This window comes from Lampris incognitus, chromosome 3, assembly GCF_029633865.1.
Source record: "Lampris incognitus isolate fLamInc1 chromosome 3, fLamInc1.hap2, whole genome shotgun sequence".
Classification (NCBI taxonomy): Eukaryota; Metazoa; Chordata; class Actinopteri; order Lampriformes; family Lampridae; genus Lampris; species Lampris incognitus.
The window spans coordinates 113,971,315-113,996,591 of NC_079213.1; the positions used below are offsets into that span (position 1 = coordinate 113,971,315).

Sequence of the window (25,277 nt, forward strand, 5' to 3'; positions counted from 1 at the left end):
AATGCCATGCCTGTTACCACCGTGGCTGTTTCCGGGCAGGCAGAGACTGCCCGCGGTGCCAGCGTCTGGCAGAGCGGCGGGAGAAGATGGCACGTCGGAACATGGAGGAACAGGAAGACGAGGGAGGTGGGAGCTAGTGTGAGCCGCCGAGGAGGAGACGAAAAGGAGCACAACGTGACCGTGATGATTGTAGTGACTTGCCTTTCCCTTTCAGACTGCTGCCTGTTTGTTTTAGTCCGTGGAGCGCGCCAAGCGGACGGGGTGTGTCACACGAGATTTACTCAGAGGAGCTGATGAGTTTCAGACTGGGAGATTGTCTAAACTCCATACTTGCTGTGGCAAACCCTGTCTGCTCTGCACCGAGATGGACAGAAAACCCGTTTAAAGGTCCGCAGCAATACTCTAATCCAGACCTGCTTTCTCTTAAATCCAGATTTAGCTTCCTGTCTACGAGTGCAGCTTCCACTGAGCGCTGAAACTCTGCTGTTCTTACCGGCTGCTGGTTTAGCTTGAGGTCCGTCTGTTTCTCTTAACCAGAGTTTGCAGGAATATTTCAGTTTTGCGTTGCTTTTCAAACTGATTGCCAAGTAAACCTGCAGGCTCTCCTGTCTGCCTCTAGGGTTTGGTTTGTGTAGCGCGGACGTTGGGGGGCTGAGTTGTCGTTTTTAAGCGGAGGGCGCTGAAATAATCCCTTTAATGGCAGAACTACCTGTTCCCGTCCCGTTTTAAGATGTTTTAGCTGAGCTAACGTGCCTCTGGGACCAATGCACTGACACTGCTGGAGCCACATCGGTAACCAAAACATGGACTGGCGATACTGGACTATGTGGGGTGGGGGGTGGGGCAGTCGGTGTGGCAATTTTTTTTTTTTTTAAAGGGGTCTGTGATGATTTGGTGTGTGTGTGTGTGTGTGTGTGTGTGCTGTCCATGCATTTTGCATCAGCCTAACCGGGCACTTCAGCGTTTCCTTTTAATGACTGGTCTTGATTAACGGCGGCCGTGTGTGGTTGCACTAACCTGGTGTGTTTGTGTTGGAGGGGGATGCCACTTTGGGTTCTTTTACATTCTGTTTAAACACAAACCTTCACTTTTACGACTCCTAACCCACCGCTGGCTTATAAAGCTGCTCTCACCGGGTCTCCTTATCCACGTCGTCCCCTCTGGAACGAGCTGAACGGCGTCTGCTCGCAGAAGGCCGCCGGTCTGGAGACAGACCCTAGCCGAGGTTCGTGTTCACGTGAGGAGCATCTCGACTTCCCCTTTCTGCAGAGTAAAGATGATCTGAGCTTCTCCAGTATCAGCTGAACTTGTCCCTTTTCACATGATGGGTCACTGTCCCTCGGCGTGACCCATCATGGACTCCTTCTCACGAGGGATCTGCTCAGAGAAGTTCCAGTCAGCTGTGGAAAGTTTTTCTGGAACTTTCCTTTCATTTCCCCATCAGTAGATTCAAGTAGATTCAAAATGAAGCCTGAATAAAAGATCTAGAAGATCGCGTTGACCAGAACGATGCAGTGAGACCAGATGATGACAGAACCCGGTGTCACCTTGAGGTTGTTGAAGTCATTTGGAGAACAAAAGTCTAAACTGTTGAAGCCGCTGATGCTAAAATCAGAATGGAGCCAGGACGGACCGCAGCTCAGCGTTTGTTGTGGGCTGCTTTTCTGAGAGGACGAGACACGAACGCGCCTTGAACCCTGAGAACACCGCGAGTGTTTCCGTGCAATAACTTCAGTCGTCGTCCCTTCGCCTGCTCAACACGCCGCGTGTGGGTTTCAGACAGGCGGCTTTTAAAAAGCGTCGCTGAGCGTTCAAGCTGCTGTTGAGCATGAGTTAACTCTCCGCTGAGGATTCTCTGCTCGTGGACGGGTCTTCTGACACGCAGACCTGCACAGTTGAAAATGCACTACAGAGGAAATGACTCCTTATAAATACTGATTGCTATTCTGATTAATTTTGTGTTTGTGTTAATTTGCTTTTGTGTAATTCTGTTGATAATAAAAGACTGGCCAGACTGTTACCGTGTGTCCGTCCCTTCCTTGTTTCAGTTCAGAAAGTGGATTTTGTAAAATAATCTTTTTCGATAGAAGACGCTTTACATCTGGTCTGAACACCGAAACGGTCATCATGAGAGCAGAGGGTGTGTGTGGGTGTGTGTGTGTTGCTAATCTCTCATACTACTGGGCCTGTCAGCCAATAATGTTTTTTTGGATCCCCCCCCCACCCCCACCCCTTTTTCTCCCAGTTGTACCCGGCCAATTACCCCACTCTTCTGAGCCGTCCCGGTCTCTGCTCCACCCCCTCTGCTGATCCAGGAGGGCTGCAGACTACCACACGTCTCCTCCCATACATGTGGAGTCACCAGCTGCTTCTTTTCACCTGACAGTGAGGAGTTTCACCAGGGGGATGCAGCGTGTGGGAGGATCACACTATTCCCCCCCAGTCCCCTCCCCCCAAAATAGGTGCCCCGACTGACCAGATGAGGCGCTAGTGCAGTGACCAGGACACATACCCAAATCCGGCTTCCCACCCGCAGACCCAGCCAATTGTGTCTGTAGGGACGCCCGAACAAGCTGGATGTAACACAGGGATTCGAACCGGCGATCTCTGTGTTGGTAGGCAACGGAATAGACCTCCATGCATGGAGGTGGCATGGAGGTCTATTCCGTGGAGCCTGAACGGAGTATTGGGTAAATTCATAAATGGAAAGAGGACTTGCTGAGTGGTAGTTTAGTGTTGTCGGCTGTCTGCAGATGGTTGAGACATTTTGTGAGAAAGATGTGACACCAGTCGTAAAACCTGTCTCATCACCATGTTAAGAAGTTAAATCAATTCAGTCACAGCTGACCTTCTAAAAGTGATTTATTCTGTCATTTACCAAGCTGCATATTAATCTACATGTTAATGTTCCTCAAACAATATTGGAACAAAATAATTACAAAGTGCACAAAAGTAATCGATTACTTTGTCATACAGAGTAACTACTGAATATTCAACTTTCTACCCAACATTTCCTTTTTTCTTGTCTAAAGAAAAGCCCAATATAAAGATGGAGGGAAGTGGGTTTGCTGGGCTGAGGTGAGTCATCCACAGAAAGGTCAAAGTTCACGACAGGTGACATTTCAAGCTGTTATGAATCCTCACAGGGACAGAAACCTCAACTATCTAATGAAGGTCATTGAAAGTTTAAAGATGAACGAGCTTATTTTATTACTACTACTACTCCTACTTTCAGCTGCTCCCGTTAGGGGGCGCCACAGCGGATCATCTCTTCCTGTCTTCTGCATCTTCCTCTGTCACACCAGCCACCTGCATGTCCTCCCTCACCACATCCATAAACCTCCTCTTTGGCCTTCCTCTTCTCCTCTTCCCTGGCAGCTCCATATTCAGCATCCTTCTCCCAGTATACCCAGCATCTCTCCTCCACACATGTCCAAACCATCTCCATCTTGTCTCTCTTGCTTTGTCTCCAAACCGTCCAACCTGAGCTGTCCCTCTAATATACTCCTTCCTAATCCTGTCCTTCTTCATCACTCCCAATGAAAATCTTATTATGTTCAACTCTGCCACCTCCAGCTCCTCCTCCTGTCTTTTCATCAGCGCCACTGTCTCCAAACCAGGGGTGGGCAGTCTTATCCAGAAAGGGCCAGTGTGGGTGAAGGTTTTTGTTCCAACCAAGCAGTTACACACCTGAGTCCACTAATCAACCGGTACAGTCTCTGCTGAGGAACTTGATTTGGAGACACAGGTGTGTAACTGCTTGGTTCTTGTAAACCTTCCCTTTAACTCTTGCTGGTACCCTTCTGTCACACATCACTCTGCCACTCTTCTCCACCCACTCCACCCTGCCTGCACTCTCTTCTCCACCTCTCTCCTGTACTCCCCGTTACTTTGGACAGCTGACCCCAAGTATTTAAACTCATATGCCTTCCTCACCTCTACTCCTTGCGTCCTCACCATTCCACTGTCCTCCCTCTCATTCACACATAGGTATTCTGTCTTGCTCCTACTGACTTTCATTCCTCTTCTCTCTGGTGCATACCTCCACCTCTCCAGGCTCTCCAAGACATAAACGAGCTCATTAAGATTTGTAATTTCACTCGTGCAGACGTAGAGGGCGATGTTGGACTCCACTGACAACCCCGTCTCACATCAAATTGTATAAAAGCTACAGTGGCTCACAGTGATAAACGCATAAGTTTTATAATAACATCACCTGAGATGCCTCCCTTTTTGTTGTTGTTGTTGTTTTGGGACTATTCTGTTCTATTGGCCTGCGCCCATGTCACATGACTGTCACCACTGGTCCACCAGAGAGGAAGTTCTGCCTTCTCCTTTCTGGTGGACCAACCACTGCCAGCTGAAGTAAAACTTGTCGGTTCCTATTAGGGTTCATCTGTGCAGTTTGAGATTTTTCTGGAGGAAGTGTGCTGAGCGTTTTGAAATCCAAATGCTGTCAGAAGGAAATGCGTTCATGAACTGAAGTGAGCTGACTTGTTTTAGCGTAGTTGTGGTTGATAGCAACAAAGCACTCTTTCTACATAATAAAAAGTTTGAGATTACCGGCTTAAAAAGGGAGAAGAAAACCTTCCTGGACCAAGGATCCCTCAGACCTGGCCGATCCAGATGCACCACATGCAGATGATGACCAGAGCATAACAGGAAATGAGCAGCAGGTAGATGCGGAACAGCAGGAAATCGAGCACGTAGCCCACGTGACACCACTCATCCTGCAGCTCGCTCTCTCTCTGCATGGCGTTCAGGTGTGTACGCAGCTCGCCCACGTCCTGACAGATCTGCCTCAGCTCCGCCCCCGCCGCCACAGCATCCAGACCTGGAGCAGATGTGATGACATCAGAGACCAGAATCTCTTCAATGCAGAAAAATTCCATAATAACCTGTCAGCATATTGTCAAGTGGTCTGAGAGAAAACTTGGATCTGTATTCAGGCTTTAAAATCTTCTAGCCCGGGACAGAAGAGTCCAATCATGGCTCATTTCAGAGCATTGGCTGTTCTACAAACGCAGATGTGCATGTACGTGATCAATTGGTGTCTACCCTGCCAAGCCGGTCGCTTGTGGTTGTAACCCTGCCCCTAAAAATCAACAAGACCAGCTCGGAATGGCTGCTCCACATGAACAACAGTAATGTAACCAAGAGATCTGCTGAAAAATAAACAACATGGATGATCAAGCACCATACAAGTTTCACAAGTCTCGCTGACATTCCCTGGTTGTACACGAGTGTAAGGGGCCGAAGAGCTACGCGGCGGTCATTTGGTGGGAGGGGCTTAGTGGAGTGATATGAGGAAGCAGAGAGAGATGCGGAAGGATTTGCACTGGAATGTTCAATGTTGCCTACTGCAGCTTTAAAGCCCAAACCAGCTTCCACAGACCGGATGGTGGGAAGTGACTGGGAAGGCAGCCAGCATGAATCAGACCAACAGTGTCCTTTACAACTGTCCTTTGACCTTCCACTGGTGACACGGTGACCCAGTGGTTAGTGCTGTCACCTCACAGCAAGAAGGTCCTGGGTTCGAACCCCAGGGTTGGCCTACCTCGGGGGTCATCCCAGGTCGTCCTCTGTGTGGAGTTTGCATGTTATCCCCGTGTCTGCGGTGGGTTTTCTCTGGGTGCTCTGGTTTCCCCCACCATCAAAAAGACATGCACGTTACGGTGAATACTCCTGTCTGTGCCCCTGAGCAAGGCATGGCAAGAAGAACTGGAGTTGGTCCCCGGGCGCTGCACCGCAGCTGCCCACTGCTCCTAGCTACACAGCTAGGATGGCTTACATGCAGAGAGGAATTACCCCACGGGGGTCAATAGAGTATATTTCAAAAAAACACCTGATGTAATGAGCTGCCTTCCCAGTGCTCCCAGTCTTACTGGCCATCCCAGTGCTCCCAGTCTTACCGGCCATCCCAGTGCTCCCTGCCTTACCGGCCATCCCAGTGCTCCCAGTCTTACCGGGCATCCCAGTGCTCCCAGCCTTACCGGCCATCCCAGTGCTCCCAGCCTTACCGGCCATCCCAGTGCTCCCAGCCTTACTGGCCATCCCAGTGCTCCCAGTCTTACAGGCCATCCCAGTGCTCCCAGTCTTACCGGCCATCCCAGTGCTCCCAGTCTTACTGGCGATCCCAGTGCTCCCAGCCTTACAGGCCATCCCAGTGCTCCCAGCCTTACTGGCCATCCCAGTGCTCCCAGCCTTACTGGCCATCCCAGTGCTCCCAGTCTTACCGGCCATCCCAGTGCTCCCAGTCTTACCGGCCATCCCAGTGCTCCCAGCCTTTCTGGCCATCCCAGTGCTCCCAGTCTTACTGGCCATCCCAGTGCTCCTAGTCTTACTGGCCATCCCAGTGCTCCCAGCCTTACTGGCCATCCCAGTGCTCCCAGTCTTACCGGCCATCCCAGTGCTCCCAGTCTTACTGGCCATCCCAGTGCTCCCAGCCTTACTGGCCATCCCAGTGCTCCCAGTCTTACTGGCCATCCCAGTGCTCCCCGCCTTACTGGGCGTGTACTGAGCCTACGTGATGTCAGAGCGTTTACACAAGACATCTGGGTGATTTCTCTGATACCTTCACAACCTGGGCTGCTCCATGACGAGGACATGCTGATTAAAACTCTTCTCAGTTCTACGAGCTCTTTATTTATTTTGTATTATTGGAGTTAGTCCTTCCTTTATATCACCATCCTCCAACTTTGTTTACTTTCCCTTTGACCTTCACTCACCTCTGTTGCTGACTGGATGCTGAGTAGGCATCTGAGCAACTGGCTGGATAATCCAGGGGCCTGAACTGCCATCCGACCTCTCGGCGTTCGGCTCTTGAGGTACGGGAGGGGGCGGGACTTCCTCCGGCCAGCGATAACAAATGAGGTTAGCGATGTATTTAAGGACGACTACTCTCACCCAGTCAGGGACCATGCGGTGCTTCATGGAGTTATGGTGAAGAACGTTGGTGATGATGACGGTCTCCAGCAGGCTGATGACCATGAGGGCAAGACACACTGAGAAGTAGATACCTGACAGACACAGACGGAGAGAGAAAGAGAAAACTTTCAGCTGAAGTTATAGTTCAAACAGAAATACACGATGACTGTGTGACTTGACCTCTGACCTATGATGGGAGTGCCATTGGCGGTGCTGGGCAGCAGGTCGTTCATGATGAGCAGGAAGACGGTGTAGCCCAGGATCAGCGTCATCTTGAAGGAGGCACGGTCGACACTGTGGGGCGGCAGATAGAACGACAGGATGTCTATGAGCATCAGGAAGGAGCTGGGAATGAGCAAGTTCACCACGTACAGCACCGGACGCCGTTTGATCACCACCTAGGCGACAGGAGAAGGCACGTGTATTAGACATTAGTCGACGTGACCTTATTTGAAAATGTGACTTAAGATGAGCCTCATACAGCCACCCTAAAGCTCACCAGCCCAGTTTTTCACTACAAGGGAGGATGTAGATGATGACGGCCAACAACAATGATGACAACGCTGGTCATTGGTCTTCTTCGTCTAAACCCACCCCCATAGTTGGCTGACTGGTCTGACTTCGAGCTGCCAGACACAAAGCGTTCTAAATGGGTCCTTTCCAGATTCATATGTTAATATCGCGGGCGTCCGGGTAGCGTGGCGGTCTATTCCGTTGCCTACCAACACAGGGATCGCCGGTTTGAATCCCTGTGTTACCTCCGGCTTGGTCGGGCGTCCCTACAGACACAATTGGCCTTGTCTGCGGGTGGGAAGCCGGATGTGGGTATGTGTCCTGGTTGGTCAGAGCGCCTGTTCAGGGGGGAGGGGGGACTAGGGGGAATAGCGTGATCCTTCCACGTGCTACGTCCCCCTGGTGAAACTCCTCACTGTCAGGTGAAAAGAAGCGGCTGGTGACTCCACATGTATGGGAGGAGGCATGTGGTAGTCTGCAGCCCTCCCCGGATCAGCAGGGGGGGTGGAGCAGAGACCGGGACGGCTCAGAGAAGGGGGGTAATTGACATTTTTCCCCCTTTTCTCCCAATTGTAGCACGTGGGAGGATCATGCTATTCCCCCCAGTTCCCCCTCCCCCCGAACAGGCGCCCCGACTGACCAGAGGAGGCGCTAGTGCAGCGACCAGGACACATACCCACATCCGGCTTCCCACCCGCAGACACGGCCAATTGTGTCTGTAGGGACGCCTGACCGAGCCGGAGGTAACACGGGGATTCGAACCGGCGATCCCCGTGTTGGTAGGCAACGGAATAGACCACCATGCTACCTGCATGCCCAGGACACATTTTAATATCGGGTATGAACATGACGTGTCTTTCCGTCTGTCTGTCTGCGTCTCACCCAAAAGGTGATGATGTCCCACTCATCGATGCCAAACTGGAGAATGGAGGTTTCTCCCAGTATGACCACCAGCTCCCATTCCCCGCTGGCCTCCAGGTAGCGCTTTGAGTTCCCAGACATCTCCTCAAAGGTCAGGGCCGGACTCACCCTCACGTCCCTGACTGAGACAGAGAGACAGACAGACTGTCTGTCTGTCTGTCTGTCTGTCTGTCTGACAGACAGACAGACAGACAGACAGACAGAGAGACAGACAGACAGACAGACAGACAGAGAGACAGACAGACAGACAGACAGACAGACAGACAGACAGACAGACAGACAGACAGACAGACAGAGAGACAGACAGACAGACAGACAGACGCACACTCAGTTTACCCAGGAGAGAGTGTATGTGTGTGTGTGCATATTAGTTTGTGTGTGTGTTAGTGTATGTGTTAGTGTATGTGTTAGTGTGTGTGTATGTGTTAGTGTATGTGTGCATATTAGTGTGTGTGTGTGTGTATGTGTTAGTGTGTGTGTGTGTGTATGTATTAGTGTGTGTATGTGTTAGTGTATGTGTGTGTGTATGTGTTAGTGTATGTGTATGTGTTAGTGTATGTGTGTGTGTATGTGTTAGTGTATGTGTATGTGTTAGTGTATGTGTGTGTGTATGTGTGCGTGTGTGTGTGTGTATGTATTAGTGTGTGTGTATGTGTTAGTGTGTGTGTGTGTATGTATTAGTGTGTGTGTCTGCATATCAGTGTGTGTGTGTGTCTGCATATCAGTGTGCTTGGCTACTTACTGGTGTGCATGTAGGAGCCGAAGGTGAAGGAGCAGTTCTGGAGGTCGAAGGGGAAGCTGTAGATCTGCAGGTTGCAGGACGACACCAGACGTAACATCCTGTCCCAGCGGATGTGACCGGTGTGGTTCACGTACACGTACGGACACGCCTGTGACACGTCATCGTCCACGCTGAGACGGAGGGATGACGGGGGGGGGGGGACGAAGAGATGAAACAGAATGACGGGGGGGGGGTGAAGGAGATGAAGAGATGAAACAGAATGACGGGGGGGGGGTGAAGGAGATGAAGAGATGAAACAGAATGATGGGGGGGGTGAAGGAGATGAAGAGATGAAACAGAATGATGGGGGGGGTGAAGGAGACGAAGAGATGAAACAGAATGACGGGGGGGGGGGGGGACGAAGAGATGAAACAGAATGACGGGGGGGGGGTGAAGGAGATGAAGAGATGAAACAGAATGACGGGGGGGGGGTGAAGGAGATGAAGAGATGAAACAGAATGATGGGGGGGGGTGAAGGAGATGAAGAGATGAAACAGAATGACGGGGGGGGGGTGAAGGAGACGAAGAGATGAAACAGAATGATGGGGGGGGGGTGAAGGAGATGAAGAGATGAAACAGAATGACGGGGGGGGGGGGGGACGAAGAGATGAAACAGAATGACGGGGGGGGGTGAAGGAGATGAAGAGATGAAACAGAATGACGGGGGGGGGGTGAAGGAGATGAAGAGATGAAACAGAATGATGGGGGGGGTGAAGGAGATGAAGAGATGAAACAGAATGACGGGGGGGGGGGGGACGAAGAGATGAAACAGAATGACGGGGGGGGGGTGAAGGAGATGAAGAGATGAAACAGAATGATGGGGGGGGGTGAAGGAGACGAAGAGATGAAACAGAATGATGGGGGGGGGGTGAAGGAGATGAAGAGATGAAACAGAATGATGGGGGGGGGGTGAAGGAGATGAAGAGATGAAACAGAATGATGGGGGGGGGGTGAAGGAGACGAAGAGATGAAACAGAATGATGGGGGGGGGGTGAAGGAGACGAAGAGATTAAACAGAATGACGGGGGGGGGGGGTGAAGGAGACGAAGAGATGAAACAGAATGACGGGGGGGGGGTGAAGGAGACGAAGAGATGAAACAGAATGATGGGGGGGGGGTGAAGGAGACGAAGAGATGAAACAGAATGACGGGGGGGGGGGGGACGAAGAGATGAAACAGAATGACGGGGGGGGGGGTGAAGGAGATGAAGAGATGAAACAGAATGATGGGGGGGGGGCAGTGAAGGAGATGAAGAGATGAAACAGAATGATGGGGGGGGGGTGAAGGAGACGAAGAGATGAAACAGAATGATGGGGGGGGGGTGAAGGAGATGAAGAGATGAAACAGAATGATGGGGGGGGGGTGAAGGAGATGAAGAGATGAAACAGAATGATGGGGGGGGGGGTGAAGGAGACGAAGAGATGAAACAGAATGATGGGGGGGGGTGAAGGAGATGAAGAGATGAAACAGAATGATGGGGGGGGGGCAGTGAAGGAGATGAAGAGATGAAACAGAATGATGGGGGGGGGGTGAAGGAGACGAAGAGATGAAACAGAATGACGGGGAGCCAGAAGAGAAGAAAGTCGGGGTTAAAAGACCAAAAGAATGAAACAAAGAAAGGAAAAGGGAGCTTTTAAAGATGTGAAACAAAGACAATGGACATGCACAAGTTGGACATGTGTCACGCAGGCTTCCTGTCCACACATTAACCTCTTTAACCCTACATTAACTCTACATTAACCTACATTAACTCTACATTAACCTCTTTAACCCTACATTAACCCTACATTAACCTACATTAACCTCTTTAACCCTACATTAACCTCTTTAACCCTACATTAACCTACATTAACCCTACATTAACTCTACATTAACCTCTTTAACCCTACATTAACCCTACATTAACTCTACATTAACCCTACATTAACCCTACATTAACTCTACTTTAACCCTACATTAACCCTACATTAACCCTACATTAACTCTACATTAACCCTACATTAACCCTACATTAACCTCTTTAACCCTACATGAACCTTACATTAACCTCTTTAACCCTACATTAACCTACATTAACCTCCTTAACCCTACATTAACTCTACATTAACCTCTTTAACCCTACATTAACCTCTTTAACCCTACACGAACCCTACATTAACCTACATTAACCTCTTTAACCCTACATTAACTCTACATTAACCCTACATTAACCTACATTAACCTCTTTAACCCTACATTAACCTACATTAACCTCTTTAACCCTACATTATCTCTACATTAACCTACATTAACCTCTTTAACCCTACATAAACCTACATTAACCCTACATTAACCCTACATTAACCTCTTTAACCCTACATTAACTCTACATTAACCTCTTTAACTCTACATTAACCCTACATTAACCTACATCAACTCTACATTAACCTACATCAACTCTACATTAACCTACATCAACTCTACATTAACTCTACATTAACCTCTTTAACCCTACATTAACTTCTTTAACCCTACATTAACTTCTTTAACCCTACATTAACTTCTTTAACCCTACATTAACCTCTTTAACCCTACATTAACCTCTTTAACCCTACATTAACCTCTTTTCAAAACATACATTTAATAGCTAGTATCTAAGAGACATTAGGCGATGCTATGAACATACCTACTACCACCACCACCACTACTACTACTACTACTACTTTCGGCTGCTCCCGTTAGGGGGCGCCACAGCGGATCATCCGTTTCCATGTCTTCCTGTCCTCTGCATCTTCCTCTGTCACACCAGCCACCTGCATGTCCTCCCTCACCACATCCATAAACCTCCTCTTTGGCCTTCCTCTTCTCCTCTTCCCTGGCAGCTCCATATTCAGCATCCTTCTCCCTATATACCCAGTATCTCTCCTCCACACATGTCCACACCATCTCAATCTTGTCTCCAAACCGTCCAACCTGAGCTGTCTGTCTAATACACTTCCAACCTCAGCTGGAAATGTGGCAGCAGAACCCGCTGCAGCTGCAGGTTAAACGGGACTAATGAAACACTCAGTGCTGACTGGCTCTGAAAGACTCTATTTCACTGTTAAGGCTACAAACAACCCATAATGCAATATTCTGTAAAATACCGTAGTTACTCTGGTACTCTCTCCATTCAAAAGGCAAGCACGTTACCAAAAAATATATTTATAAGCTAAAAGGATAACCAAGTCAAAACAGCTAGGCAACAAGAAATATTCAAGGACACACTAGGTGGAAAACAGCTACAGCTAGAATAAGATCCCACTAGATCCCACCAGGAACCAGCAGCAGACCTATAGAGAAAAGGACTAATACTCCAGCAGCTAGAATAAGACAGGTACAGCTAGAATAAGATCCCACTAGATCCCACCAGGAACCAGCAGCAGACCTATAGAGAAAAGGACTAATACTCCAGCAGCTAGAATAAGACAGGTACAGCTAGAATAAGATCCCACTAGATCCCACCAGGAACCAGCAGCAGACCTATAGAGAAAAGGACTAATACTCCAGCAGCTAGAATAAGACAGGTACAGCTAGAATAAGATCCCACTAGATCCCACCAGGAACCAGCAGCAGACCTATAGAGAAAAGGACTAATACTCCAGCAGCTAGAATAAGACAGGTACAGCTAGAATAAGATCCCACTAGATCCCACCAGGAACCAGCAGCAGACCTATAGAGAAAAGGACTAATACTCCAGCAGCTAGAATAAGACAGGTACAGCTAGAATAAGATCCCACTAGATCCCACCAGGAACCAGCAGCAGACCTATAGAGAAAAGGACTAATACTCCAGCAGCTAGAATAAGACAGGCACAGCTAGAATAAGATCCCACTAGATCCCACCAGGAACCAGCAGCAGACCTATAGAGAAAAGGACTAATACTCCAGCAGCTAGAATAAGACAGGTACAGCTAGAATAAGATCCCACTAGATCCCACCAGGAACCAGCAGCAGACCTATAGAGAAAAGGACTAATGCTCCAGCAGCTAGAATAAGACAGGTACAGCTAGAATAAGATCCCACTAGATCCCACCAGGAACCAGCAGCAGACCTATAGAGAAAAGGACTAATACTCCAGCTGCTAGAATAAGACAGGTACAGCTAGAATAAGATCCCACTAGATCCCACCAGGAACCAGCAGCAGACCTATAGAGAAAAGGACTAATGCTCCAGCAGCTAGAATAAGACAGGTACAGCTAGAATAAGATCCCACTAGATCCCACCAGGAACCAGCAGCAGACCTATAGAGAAAAGGACTAATACTCCAGCAGCTAGAATAAGACAGGTACAGCTAGAATAAGATCCCACTAGATCCCACCAGGAACCAGCAGCAGACCTATAGAGAAAAGGACTAATACTCCAGCAGCTAGAATAAGACAGGTACAGCTAGAATAAGATCCCACTAGATCCCACCAGGAACCAGCAGCAGACCTATAGAGAAAAGGACTAATACTCCAGCAGCTAGAATAAGACAGGTACAGCTAGAATAAGATCCCACTAGATCCCACCAGGAACCAGCAGCAGACCTATAGAGAAAAGGACTAATGCTCCAGCAGCTAGAATAAGACAGGTACAGCTAGAATAAGATCCCACTAGATCCCACCAGGAACCAGCAGCAGACCTATAGAGAAAATGACTAATACTCCAGCAGCTAGAATAAGACAGGTACAGCTAGAATAAGATCCCACTAGATCCCACCAGGAACCAGCAGCAGACCTATAGAGAAAAGGACTAATACTCCAGCAGCTAGAATAAGACAGGTACAGCTAGAATAAGATCCCACTAGATCCCACCAGGAACCAGCAGCAGACCTATAGAGAAAAGGACTAATACTCCAGCAGCTAGAATAAGACAGGTACAGCTAGAATAAGATCCCACTAGATCCCACCAGGAACCAGCAGCAGACCTATAGAGAAAAGGACTAATACTCCAGCAGCTAGAATAAGACAGGTACAGCTAGAATAAGATCCCACTAGATCCCACCAGGAACCAGCAGCAGACCTATAGAGAAAAGGACTAATACTCCAGCAGCTAGAATAAGACAGGTACAGCTAGAATAAGATCCCACTAGATCCCACCAGGAACCAGCAGCAGACCTATAGAGAAAAGGACTAATACTCCAGCAGCTGGAATAAGACAGGTACAGCTAGAATAAGATCCCACTAGATCCCACCAGGAACCAGCAGCAGACCTATAGATAAAAGGACTAATACTCCAGCAGCTGGAATAGGACTGGTAGCAACTTGTTAAGCAAGAAAGGGGATACTTACTCCATGCTAGATGAGCCAGCAATTCAGAATCACCCCAGAAGTTAAAATGCACACACTCCAGAAGAGTGTCGGCCTAGGAAGATACTGCACAGGACCCTTAAACTCTCTGGCCTCTGGTAGAGGACCTGAGCTTGGGGAAGACACACGCCACGTGAAAAAGGGTGAGAGGGAGATTGTTTATACAACGCTGAAATTTGTGATTATTTCCCTTAAAGGTGCAGTGTGTAATTCTGCCTTAGTGCTGCCCTCTACTGTTCAGATATGTGAGTTACAACTTGGCAAATCAACGTAGACACGTGGCTCAACCCCTCCTCAAGCAGGCAAGACAAACTATTCAATAGAAATCCAAAGGAGTTGAATCAAGTGCAACTGGACTTGGTATATATCCGTGAAGACGTTTCGCCTCTCATCCAAGAGGCTTCCTCAGTTCATGCCTTTCTGCCTAGACCAAGCTAGTCTGACTGGCTGCTGATGAGACTCAGAATTTATCCTCTAGGAGGCGTTGTCAGAGCTATTGATATGCAAAGAGCCACGCATATCAATAGCTCTGATAACGACTCCTAGAGGATAAACATACCTACGATGTGCACGGCCTCTTTAAACCAGATGTGCAACACAAATTGTAAATACACATGCAACTGCTGAATACTGGTTACAAATTATCATTATTGTTATAATTATAACATAAATATATAATTTAGTATATAATTATATACCCATCCATCCACTCATTATCCTAACTGCTTATCCTGCTGTCAGGGTCACGGGGATGCTGGAGCCTATCCCAGCATAATTGATGAATAGATATGTTTAGGATATATTAGGATACAATATATAAACCTAAGTTTGGAGACAGTGGCACTGATGAAAAGACAGGAGGTGGAGCTGGAGGTGGCAGAGTTGAAGATGATAAGATTTTCATGGGAGTGATGAAGAAGGACAGGATTAGGGACGAGTATATTAGAGGGACAGCTCAGGTTGGACGGTTTGGAGACAAAGCAAGAGAGACAAGACTGAGATGGTTTGGACATGTGTGGAGGAGAGATGCTGGGTATACTGGGAGAAGGATGCTGAATATGGAGCTGCCGGGGAAGAGAAGGAGAGGAAGGCCAAAGAGGAGGTTTATGGATGTGGTGAGGGAGGACATGCAGGTGGCTGGTGTGACAGAGGAAGATGCAGAGGACAGGAAGAGATGGAAACGGATGATCTGCTGTGGCGCCCCCTAACGGGAGCAGCCAAAAGTAGTAATAGTAGTAGTAGTAGTAGGAGTAGTAGTATATTGAAAACAAAATAAAACACATCCCTCTCAACTTCAGCTCAATTTACAGCACATCTTTGCTGCAACACTTCTTTACATGGCTCAGTGAGCAGTACCAGCTCTACTGGACTAGAGGCTCTCTGCATCCCAGTCTGTACTTTCCTTTCTAAAATTTGGCTGAACTGATGTAGCTCGTGTCCCCAGTCGTCAATATTTGATTCATTCAATCGAGCAAATGAAAACAGAGCTGTCTCTTTCAGAAATGCAACACTACTTCGGGTTTAGGATGCTATTCATTATGTCACAGTTTGTCTTTGAAAACCATCTGTTAAGCTCATTGAGCATCTGATGAATGAGGGGGTGGGAAAAGGCTGTGTGAAACCTGTCCTTATCTGGTTCTGACTCTCTCTGACCAACAGTAGTCAGTACACAGGGTTCCATGGCCTTGTTTGTCGTTTTGCAGCTGGCTCTATGGCAGTATCACATTGCTCAGAAATGTTCACACTTGGGCATCCGGGTGGTGTGGCGGTCTGTTCTGTTGCCAACCAACGTGGGGATCCCGGTTCGAATCCCCGTGTTGCCTCCGGCTTGGTCGGGCGTCCCTACAGACACAATTGGCCGTGCCTGTGGGTGGAAGGCCGGATGTGGGTATGTGTCCTGGTCACTGCACTAGCGCCTCCTCTGGTCGGTCAGGGCGCCTGTTTGGGGGGGGGGACACTGGGGGGAACAGTGTGATCCTCCCACACACCACGTTCGCCTGGCGAAAGTGCTCACCCTCAGGTGAAAAGAAGTGGCTGGCGACTCATGTCTCGGAGGAGACGTGGTCGTCTGCAGCCCTTCCCGGATCGGCAGAGGGGGTGGAGCAGCGATCAGGAAGGTTCGGGAGAGTGGAGTAATTGGCCGGTGTCACTTAATCACGGGAGTTCTCTTGGTGCACCTTCGTACATCCCTCCTCATATAGTTAGCCGTGTAGGGTGGACATATGACCCAGATGTGAACCCAGTTTTTCTAGGAAGGAGAAGAACTCTACCTCTGGAACAGCTTTGACTGTATCTACTAAACTGCATTTAGACAGTGGGCACTGCAATGGATGTGAAAGGCATTATTTCACTTGCTCTCTGATTCTAGCCTGGACCCCTGAATGCTTAGCACTCATGACGGCAGCACCGTCACATGCCTGGCCTTCTAGAGCACGACTTTCCAATATGTGGATCGTTTTTCAGTAAGCCCTGCTGCATCTAGCCTCTCAGCAGATTCAGAACGGAGAAAACTCTCCTGGATAGCTCCAAACAGTACCTGAGTACTGGAGGAATCTGGTCTGTTTTTTTACAACTTTTGTTTCATCTGCCATGATGCTGAAGACTTCCCTGTTTTTCACTTCTTCTGTAATTTCGGTTCGAACCATGTCTGCTAAACCATCCCGAACCTCATCCTGAATGGTTTTGCTTGTGTACCTTGCAATATGAATGAAAGTCAACCTTTTTTTAACAGTTTTGTCACGGTGGGCAGTTGTCTGTAGAATTGCCATGAAGTTCCCTTAATTATCGGAGACTGAAGCATCATTGTGTCCTCTTTGAGCAATGCAGTAAGTGGTAGCACGTCCCATATTGTTTTTATATAATCCCGATTTCCTCTAACCTGTTTCTGTTCCTTGTTTGGGACATTTGCCAGTGTTGCATTAGGTGTTACAGCTCTCTGATAGTCCCTCCATGCAATCATTGCTTGTTTGTGCTGCTCAGACTTGGCAGGGATTGCAAAACCCTCCCCTCTGTAGGTTGTTTTCTTACAGTTTTTGAATCCGGATGGTGACTCAAATACCGTGTCTGTGCTATTAGGAGAGCTAAAAAAGATTGGTTCAACATCACAAACCTGATGGTGCAGGGCTTGTGGATGCACGTGTATCCTCTGGCTGTCTCACTCTGCTTGTATGTCACCCTCAGCCTCACTCTCCGGATCTTCATCTGTCTCTCCTCCCTGCTCTCTGCCCTCACTTTGAAAACCAGTCTCTCCAACCAACAAGTAATAACAATCAATCCATCCATTATCCAAGCCGCTTATCCCAATCAGGGTGGTGGGATGCTGGAGCCTATCCCAGCAGTCATTGGGCGGCAGGCGGGGAGACACCCTGGACAGGCCGACAGTCCATCACAGGGCCGACACATGGTCCTTCCCATGTGCCAATTCCACAAGGAAACAAACACTTAGCAGGCAAGGACACCGGTCCTCAGACTATCATGTTAACCAGCTACCAGCTAACTGTTTCCCTTTTATTTACACGGCACTTTCCTCAAACGAACTGCTTCACAAAAAATATGAAACCAGACGAGGCAAAAACAAGAGTAAGACCAACCAAACAAGTAAGAGCAAAAACAAAAACAGCACAAATAGAAACAAATATCAAACATTAGCAAATAATAAGATTATGAGATGCATAATCTTTTGAGAGCTACCAAAGCGGCTCAACAATGAAAATGTTCAGCATTCCGAAGGGGCCACGTGACCCCTTTGGAATGCTGAACATTTTGCTCCCGTCCTTGTGGCGGTTTGTGCAGTTTATTGCACAACAACAGCGCGTCATCCCTGCTGTATCTGAGCTGTCTTGGTTAAAACCTCTGCGGTGTAGCTGCGTTCTGCCCCCTAGTGGCGCACGCATCTCTGATGACGCTGCACGGAAACCCTCCTACAGCAAAACCTCCTATAGCAAACACGATGGAGACGAATGCACAGCATGCCATCACCTCAGGCTACGCCTGCATGAAGCGAGAAATGTTCTTCCAAACTCTATCGCAAAGTATGAACCCTTCCATCCACCCTTCCATCCATCCATCCACCCTTCGATCCATCCATCCACCTTTCCATCCTTCCATCCATCCACCCTTCCATCCATCGTCTTAACCGCTTATCCTGCTCTCACGTGTAACTTCTTCTTCACGCTATGTACCGCGCGTTACGTTACAAGGTTCGTTACGTTGTCGTTAGCGTTATTAAGCTTCTCTTCTGTTAGCATTTGCTATATTTTCCAATGTTAAATGGTTGCTTCCTCAAAAGTAAAATCAGCTAGATTTTAATAATCTACTTTTCCAACCGCACCACTTTTAGCATACGCGCTAAACGGCTAATCCCACCGGCGTGGCCGTACGCGAAAGGGTTAATGCAGGCTAACCGTTAGCTACCGGCTAACCGTTAGCTGCAGCTGCTAACGGCTAGCTGTAGCTACCGGTTAGCTGTAGCTACCGTTAGCTGTAGCAGTTTACGCTGGCTGCTATTAAGCTAACTAGTCAACAACAGCTCCTGACCGGAAGTCTTACCTCGTAACGGCTGAACAAATAAAGACGTTTTTTCGCGGCAGTCTCGCAGCGTTCAGCTTTGATTCCTGCTTCCGGTCAGCGCCGACCGCTGGTTGGTAGCCCGCTTCCTCTCGCGCTTCAGCCAGCCAGTGGCGGTGTACCGCTCTAAGGGATCCGACTAGAATGTTGAGCCACAATTGTTCCGCCTTTCGCGTCAGCGCCATATCGTCGCAACCCAGACAGCCATCCGCATGTGGGCCACTTCGGGCGGCACTGATGCGGCACTGCTGGTCTTCTTCTGGCCCTGACAAACTGGATGTGAGCCTGAAGCGGCCCACTTGTATAACAGCAAATATGGCCCAAATATGCCAAATCACATGTGGGTCTTTTCTGGCAAAGATGCGGTGCTCTGGGCAACATGTGGTCTGGACCCGTCCCACACCCGACACTTCCTCCGGCCCACATCCCGCGTGGGATGATGGCACTTGGGCGGTCCGCTCCTGTTTGCCAGATCTGGGCCAGAACCAAGCCATAGCCATGCTGCATGTGCCACATGTTTGCCAAAGGTGGCCATATTTGTTTTGTGATATTTGGGCCATATTCACCATTTACCACACGGGCCACTTCAGGGTCACATCCAGACCACATGTTGCCCAGAGCACCGCAGCTTTGCCAAAAAAGGCCCACATGTGATTTGGCATATTTGGGCCACATATGCTGTTATACATGTGGGCCACTTCAGGCTCACATCCATTTTGTCAGGGCCAGAAGAAGGCCATCAGTGCCGCATCACTGCCTGAAGTGGCCCACATGCGGATGCTGTCTGGGATCCAGCACAAAATTTAAGGTAACCTGGATAAAGAATTACATCTCAAACAAAAACAAGCTTTGGTACCTCATCCCAAATACCATTTCTGAAAAAGTTGGTGGGATAGAATTCCTTCTTAAATGTGACTTTGATATTGAAAATCCCTGTCAAGTTATTCAATTTCCACAGGCAGGCCCTCTTATCTTGCCTTCTCATTTACAAACATTATTTCTCTCTCCAAGAACATTTAATAGTCTGGCAGCCTGTCCAGGGTGTCTCCCCACCTGCCGCCCAGTGACTGCTGGGATAGGCCCCAGCATCCCTGCGACCCCGAGAGCAGGGTAAGCGGTTCGGATAATGGATGGATGGATGATATTATTCATATAGTGAAAATTAGCTGCCATATCATGATTCACTCCAGCTGCAATATTACAGGAAGCGGTCTTAAAGAGGAGCTGTACTTTGCTGAATAGTTGAGTAAAACAGGAGGGAAGTTGTTTGTGAGACTCACAACTCATAGATGATGATGTCTGGAGACCAGAGCTCCTTCACGGGGAGGGAAAGTCTGGTGACGCCGTCACACTCCTCCGGGTTCCAGACCAGAAAGTCATGATGCCAAAACTAGAGAGAGCGTCATATGAGATTCAGTCAAACACGTTTTAATCAGGAACCAGATGAAGTAATGTATGAAAGGTTGGGGGTGTCACTGACCAGCCTCAGCCACAGGAAGGTGGTCAGTATCTGCGTCTTCTCGTTCTGAAAGTTGGACCACATCCTGACATGCGGTGAATCAATCGGCTCTGTGCATAACTGTAGACCACTGACTTCCGGTTTCTACTGCAGCGGCCATACCAGTTTCCTGTTTGTTGGCGCGTGCTGTTGATAGTGTCATATTTTTCGCGATGCCTGCCAAGATTTTCCACGGATAAATGTCAACCACGTGTGTAGCAGCGTGACGTTGTTACGCTAGAGTGTGGACTGAGTCTATATTTTGATATGCATTATAAGAACGACTGGTCTCTTATTGTGAAAGGTGACAGAGCGGAAGTTCTAGCGCAAAGGACGATACCAACTGGTTTCGTTTATGTGGGCGACTTCCTGGTTTCACATTAACTTCTTACAACGCGTTAGCACACATCTAATGGTCAAAGTCCATTTCGGAGGTCATTATAAAGTTGATAGAATCCGGTCATAACGTTTCACAGCTGATATGTGGCGTTATGAGGAAGCTGTTCTATAACGGACTCTTCCCTTGTGGGGACCAGCTCCTCGTTCGCGCCTGGTGGGTTCCCTTTCCTCTGGACTTTGTAGGAGTCTTGGTGAATTACCCTGCAAATACTGTTCCTCATTACCATCAACGGTGGTGGTAATAACCGGTAACTAGTTTGTGTTTTGTGTTGCAATTCTCAACTATTCTGTTCACTCACGTGGATTTAAAGTGTAGAAAATGTGACGGTAACCGCACGTCTCGTTCTAGTGCGTTGTTAGGATGTCCACTAGAGGGTGCTGTTGCCCACTCATGTACTGAACATAGCGTTGTTGGTGAATCAATTACAGGCTGTGGGCACCGTATGCGGAAGGAGACCTGCCTATTCACTGGTGTTTTCATACAGGCCGTGATGGCAAGAAATACGATGTCATCCACCTGGTCGTCGTAGCGTCGTCAATCACACAACAAACTACACAACACTGAGAGCCACGCTACACTTGCACACAATTGTCGACAAACGCTCACCTGCACCTACCAGCAAACTTTCACCTGCACCTACCAGGAAACTTTCACCTGCACCTACCAGGAAACTCTCACCTGCACCTACCAGCACACTTTCACCTGCACCTACCAGCAAACTTTCACCTGCACCTACCAGCACACGTTCACCTGCACCTACCAGCAAACTTTCACCCGCACCTACCAGCAAACTTTCACCTGCACCTACCAGGAAACTCTCACCTGCACCTACCAGCAAACTTTCACCTGCACCTACCATCAAGTTTGCTGGTAGGTGCAGGTGAGAGTGTGTGGACAGTTGTGTGCATGTGGTTGACATTTATCCATGGTAAATCTTGCAGGCATCGCGAAAAATATGCCGTTGTCAACAGCACACGCCAACACACAGGAAGCTGATATGACCGCTGCAGTAGAAACCGGAAGTCAGTGGACTACAGCTATGCACAGAGCCGATTGGCATAATCAGTTCAGTTTTTTGACATCATGAAAATATATTACTGATAAATTGTCATTATTATATTGTAAATATATATTATAAATTAAGTTGTTATCTTTATAATATGTATTTATAATAGAATAATAATAAAGTAAGTTATTATTTTCATTATCATCACTGGCGGGACAGTTGGGAAGATTACCAAAGCAACAAGTTAGAAGACGTCATCTGTGTTTGAGAAACCCTCCCTGTACCTGTGTGTGTGTGTGTGTGTGTTTGTGTTTAACTAAATGAACACTCAGGATTCTACTGTGCACGAGACCCATATGTAAATAACTTAAATGCGTTTACACTAGAACGACCGGGATTTCACTCCCACCTATAACGACCATGGGCGGTCAAAATGACGGCCGGTTTTTGAACTCTGTCAAGATCAATACGCAGCTGAGATATTAACACATTACATATGTTAGTGTGTCTGTTAAGAAACTAACTGACACCAAAATTAACATTTAACAACTTTAATACTATTTCTAAGCAATTTAAAATGGCCGCTGTCCAACGCCTGTAAATGCTGCAGCGCCTCGGTGGTGGTCATGGTGCGTCTGTAGCGGCGTCTATAACCAGACATGTTGGACATCATCACACATCAAGTTTAGACTATTTCTCTCCACTGGAGGGCGCTAGTGTGTTTCTAGTACACAGCAACGAACTTCACGAAGGAAATGACGCCACCAACACAGTCATAAATACTGACATGACGCGCACCATCACGCACACATTACATGACGGTCATGTTGACCGCCCATGGTCGTTTTAGGTAGATCTTATCCTACCTTTTCTGTGCAAGTAATCTACAACTCATTTTAATGCGAATATGTGCAGGTTTGCATTCAGGGAGCAGCAGGTCTGTGTCTCCCCCCCCCCCCACAAAGTTATTAAACTTTGAAAATCCAAAACCGTCAAAATGACGGCCTTGATCGTTCTAGCGTTTTAAAGGTGACCATGTTTTGTTTGATTGCTGTAACATTTAATGGCTACAATGCTTTGTCATAATGATCGTGATGTGAAGAATGCGTATCGTCTACTAAACGTCAACGTTAAGCCCTGTATTCCGCTGTCAAAGAAGTCCTGACGTACACTGAGGGCCAGTGCAGAGCGCGCCGCCATTCATGCTGTGACGGCACAACAATTAAAGAGACAGTACACCTATTTTTCGCATCAGGTGTGCGGTGAGACTGGACGGTTTGGTGCTAGTTTTCTTCACAATCATCTGGCAACTCCCAGAAATTCTCTCCCGACCCCCTTGGGGGTTCTGACCCCTGGTTCAGAAACCGTGCGCTAATCTAAAGCTTTGAATGTTTACTGGGCTATCTGCTAATCCAGCATGTTGCTATGGTTACAGCACATGAATCTACAACAGTGATTAAACTTGAGCTGAACTACGTTTGCCTTAAACGCACACCAGTAATCTCCCTGTCCATGGTCTTCCCTAATCCCAACCAACCTTCATTAATACTGTTTAACCTCGAACCATTCCAGTACTGCTGTGTATTGTCTGATGTTAAATCATATGAGCTGAACTGAAGATAACTTGCTTGCATTAGGAAACAAACTTGAACAATATGTCCGATTATGAATTTATAACAATTGTGCTTTTTAAAACCTTCAGTTTTGAAGGTAATTGAGAGCAGAGTGGGCCTCACCACACCAAGGACGGCGTACAGCGTGAAGGAGATATTGGTGATGGTTGGATTACTGAGATTAACTGCCGGTCTGAAAGGCTTCAGATCGAAAACTACCTGAAGAGCCTGATGAGATGGACCACCATGACCAGACTGACACACCAGCTCCCCCATTGACGCACTCACTGAAAGACAGATGGAGGAAGAAAGGCTTAAATCCTACTTATCTGGAAGAACACAGTGCCTGCTTTGATAATATTACATCGAAATTCTCTGACGTTAAATAGGACATACCTCAGGGCTTGGTTCTTGGCACCCTACACTTCTTTCTATGCGTTTAACCTCTAGGCCAAATTATACGCAGTCGTGGAATAAATCTCCATTGCTATGCAAATGATATTCAGCTGTATGTGCCTATGAGGGCTGATGATCATACTCAAATGACCAATTTAGAGGCCTGCTTGGCTGCTCTGACAAATTGGATGTCACTAAACTTCCTGCTTTTAAAGTTGGATACAGATTTGGGGTTTAAAATTAAATGAAGTTGCTTTAGTTTAGAGGTTTAATGAAGGCGGGTCATAAATGACCCGTAAGACAAGCGCAGTGTCCACACATTGTGGACAACACCAGGGTTAAAGACGAGCGAAGCTTCACTATCTGTCCTCAGTTAAACCCACAAGTTTTAGTTCCTCACAATGACAACTGACAATACTGACACCACGACTACCACCAAACGTGACAGTGAGCAGGTATTTCAGTGATACTGGAATGGCTCTATTAAAAGGAGTAAAAGTTAGAAAATTCACAAGTATTTACACAGAGAACTATGAAGGAAGGAAGGAAGGAAGGAAGGAAGGAAGGAAGGAAGGAAGGACTGGTCTGCATTTCATTACCTGTCACGAGGAAAACCATCGACATGACGCTCGCGCCCCTCATGACGCTGCTGACCAGCACAACTCCACACACCGAAAACATCTCAGCACGCAAGGCCCACTACTTATAGTGTAGTGCCTTCACACACACACACACCCACACCCACACCCACACCCACACACACACACACACCCACACACACACACACCCACACCCACACCCACACACACACACACACACACACACACACGCCCCAGTGGCTCTCGGGTTGTTTTCCAACACCTCCATTAAACCAGTCATCCGTTGTATTTTTCAACAGTGTTCTCTGAGGAGCCTCACCTCTCCAGACCCCTGCAAGTCAACAACTAACAGCAGGGTTAGGAAAGCTTCACCTTTCCCCACAAACCCCCACAAATATATCTAACAAGAAAACAATCTCTCTCTCGCCCTGTTTCAGGCGGTGTGTGTCTTCCTCAAGCCCGGGTCCTCTGCCAGAGTTCTGGGAGTTTGAGGGTCCTGCGCGGTGCCTTAGCTGTTCCTAGGACTGCACTCTTCTGAACAGAGGCATCAGATGTTGTTCCTGGATTCTGCTGGAGCCCCTACAGCTGCTGTTACCACTGGGACTACTGTGGATTTCACCTTCCACATCCGATCTAGTTCTTCCCTCAGCCCTTGGTACTTCTCTAGCTTCTCGTGCTCTTTCTTCCTGATGTTGCCGTCGCTCAGGTTTGCTACATTGATCACTGCTGCTGTCTTCTGTGTCTTGTCGA

The 25,277-nt window shown here is 48.0% G+C and overlaps 2 protein-coding genes across 3 annotated transcripts in view; one reads left to right on the forward strand and one right to left on the reverse strand.

The window, feature by feature from the left end:
- Positions 1-2,014, forward strand: part of rubcn (rubicon autophagy regulator) — a 49,862-nt gene extending 47,848 nt beyond the window's left edge. For both annotated transcript variants that reach the window (XM_056276180.1, XM_056276181.1), the window contains one exon: positions 1-2,014. In XM_056276180.1, coding sequence (XP_056132155.1) covers positions 1-137 — 137 coding nt within the window. In that variant the 3' untranslated portion in view covers positions 138-2,014.
- LOC130109967 (5-hydroxytryptamine receptor 3A) lies at positions 1,485-23,808 on the reverse strand. Its single transcript, XM_056276932.1, has 10 exons — positions 23,656-23,808; positions 20,496-20,540; positions 20,296-20,405; positions 9,104-9,273; positions 8,323-8,483; positions 7,115-7,325; positions 6,729-7,019; positions 5,748-5,765; positions 4,614-4,834; positions 1,485-1,664 (listed from the first exon to the last, which is right to left on the reverse strand). Exons 1-10 carry the CDS (start codon positions 23,806-23,808, stop codon positions 1,485-1,487), a joined length of 1,560 nt encoding a protein of 519 aa, XP_056132907.1.
- Between the last annotated feature and the right edge of the window lie 1,469 nt (positions 23,809-25,277).

Excerpts from the sequence above, each read along its gene's own strand:
- LOC130109967 (XM_056276932.1), bottom strand. The coding sequence starts at position 23,808 with ATGGGGGAGCTGGTGTGTCAGTCTGGTCATGGTGGTCCATCTCATCAG. Across the intron at positions 8,484-9,103 it reads CGGCTCCTACATGCACACCA|TCAGGGACGTGAGGGTGAGT; the intron begins GTAAGTAGCCAA and ends TCTCTGTCTCAG. Across the intron at positions 1,665-4,613 it reads GGTGCATCTGGATCGGCCAG|AAAAGCAGCCCACAACAAAC; the intron begins GTCTGAGGGATC and ends TCGTCCTCTCAG.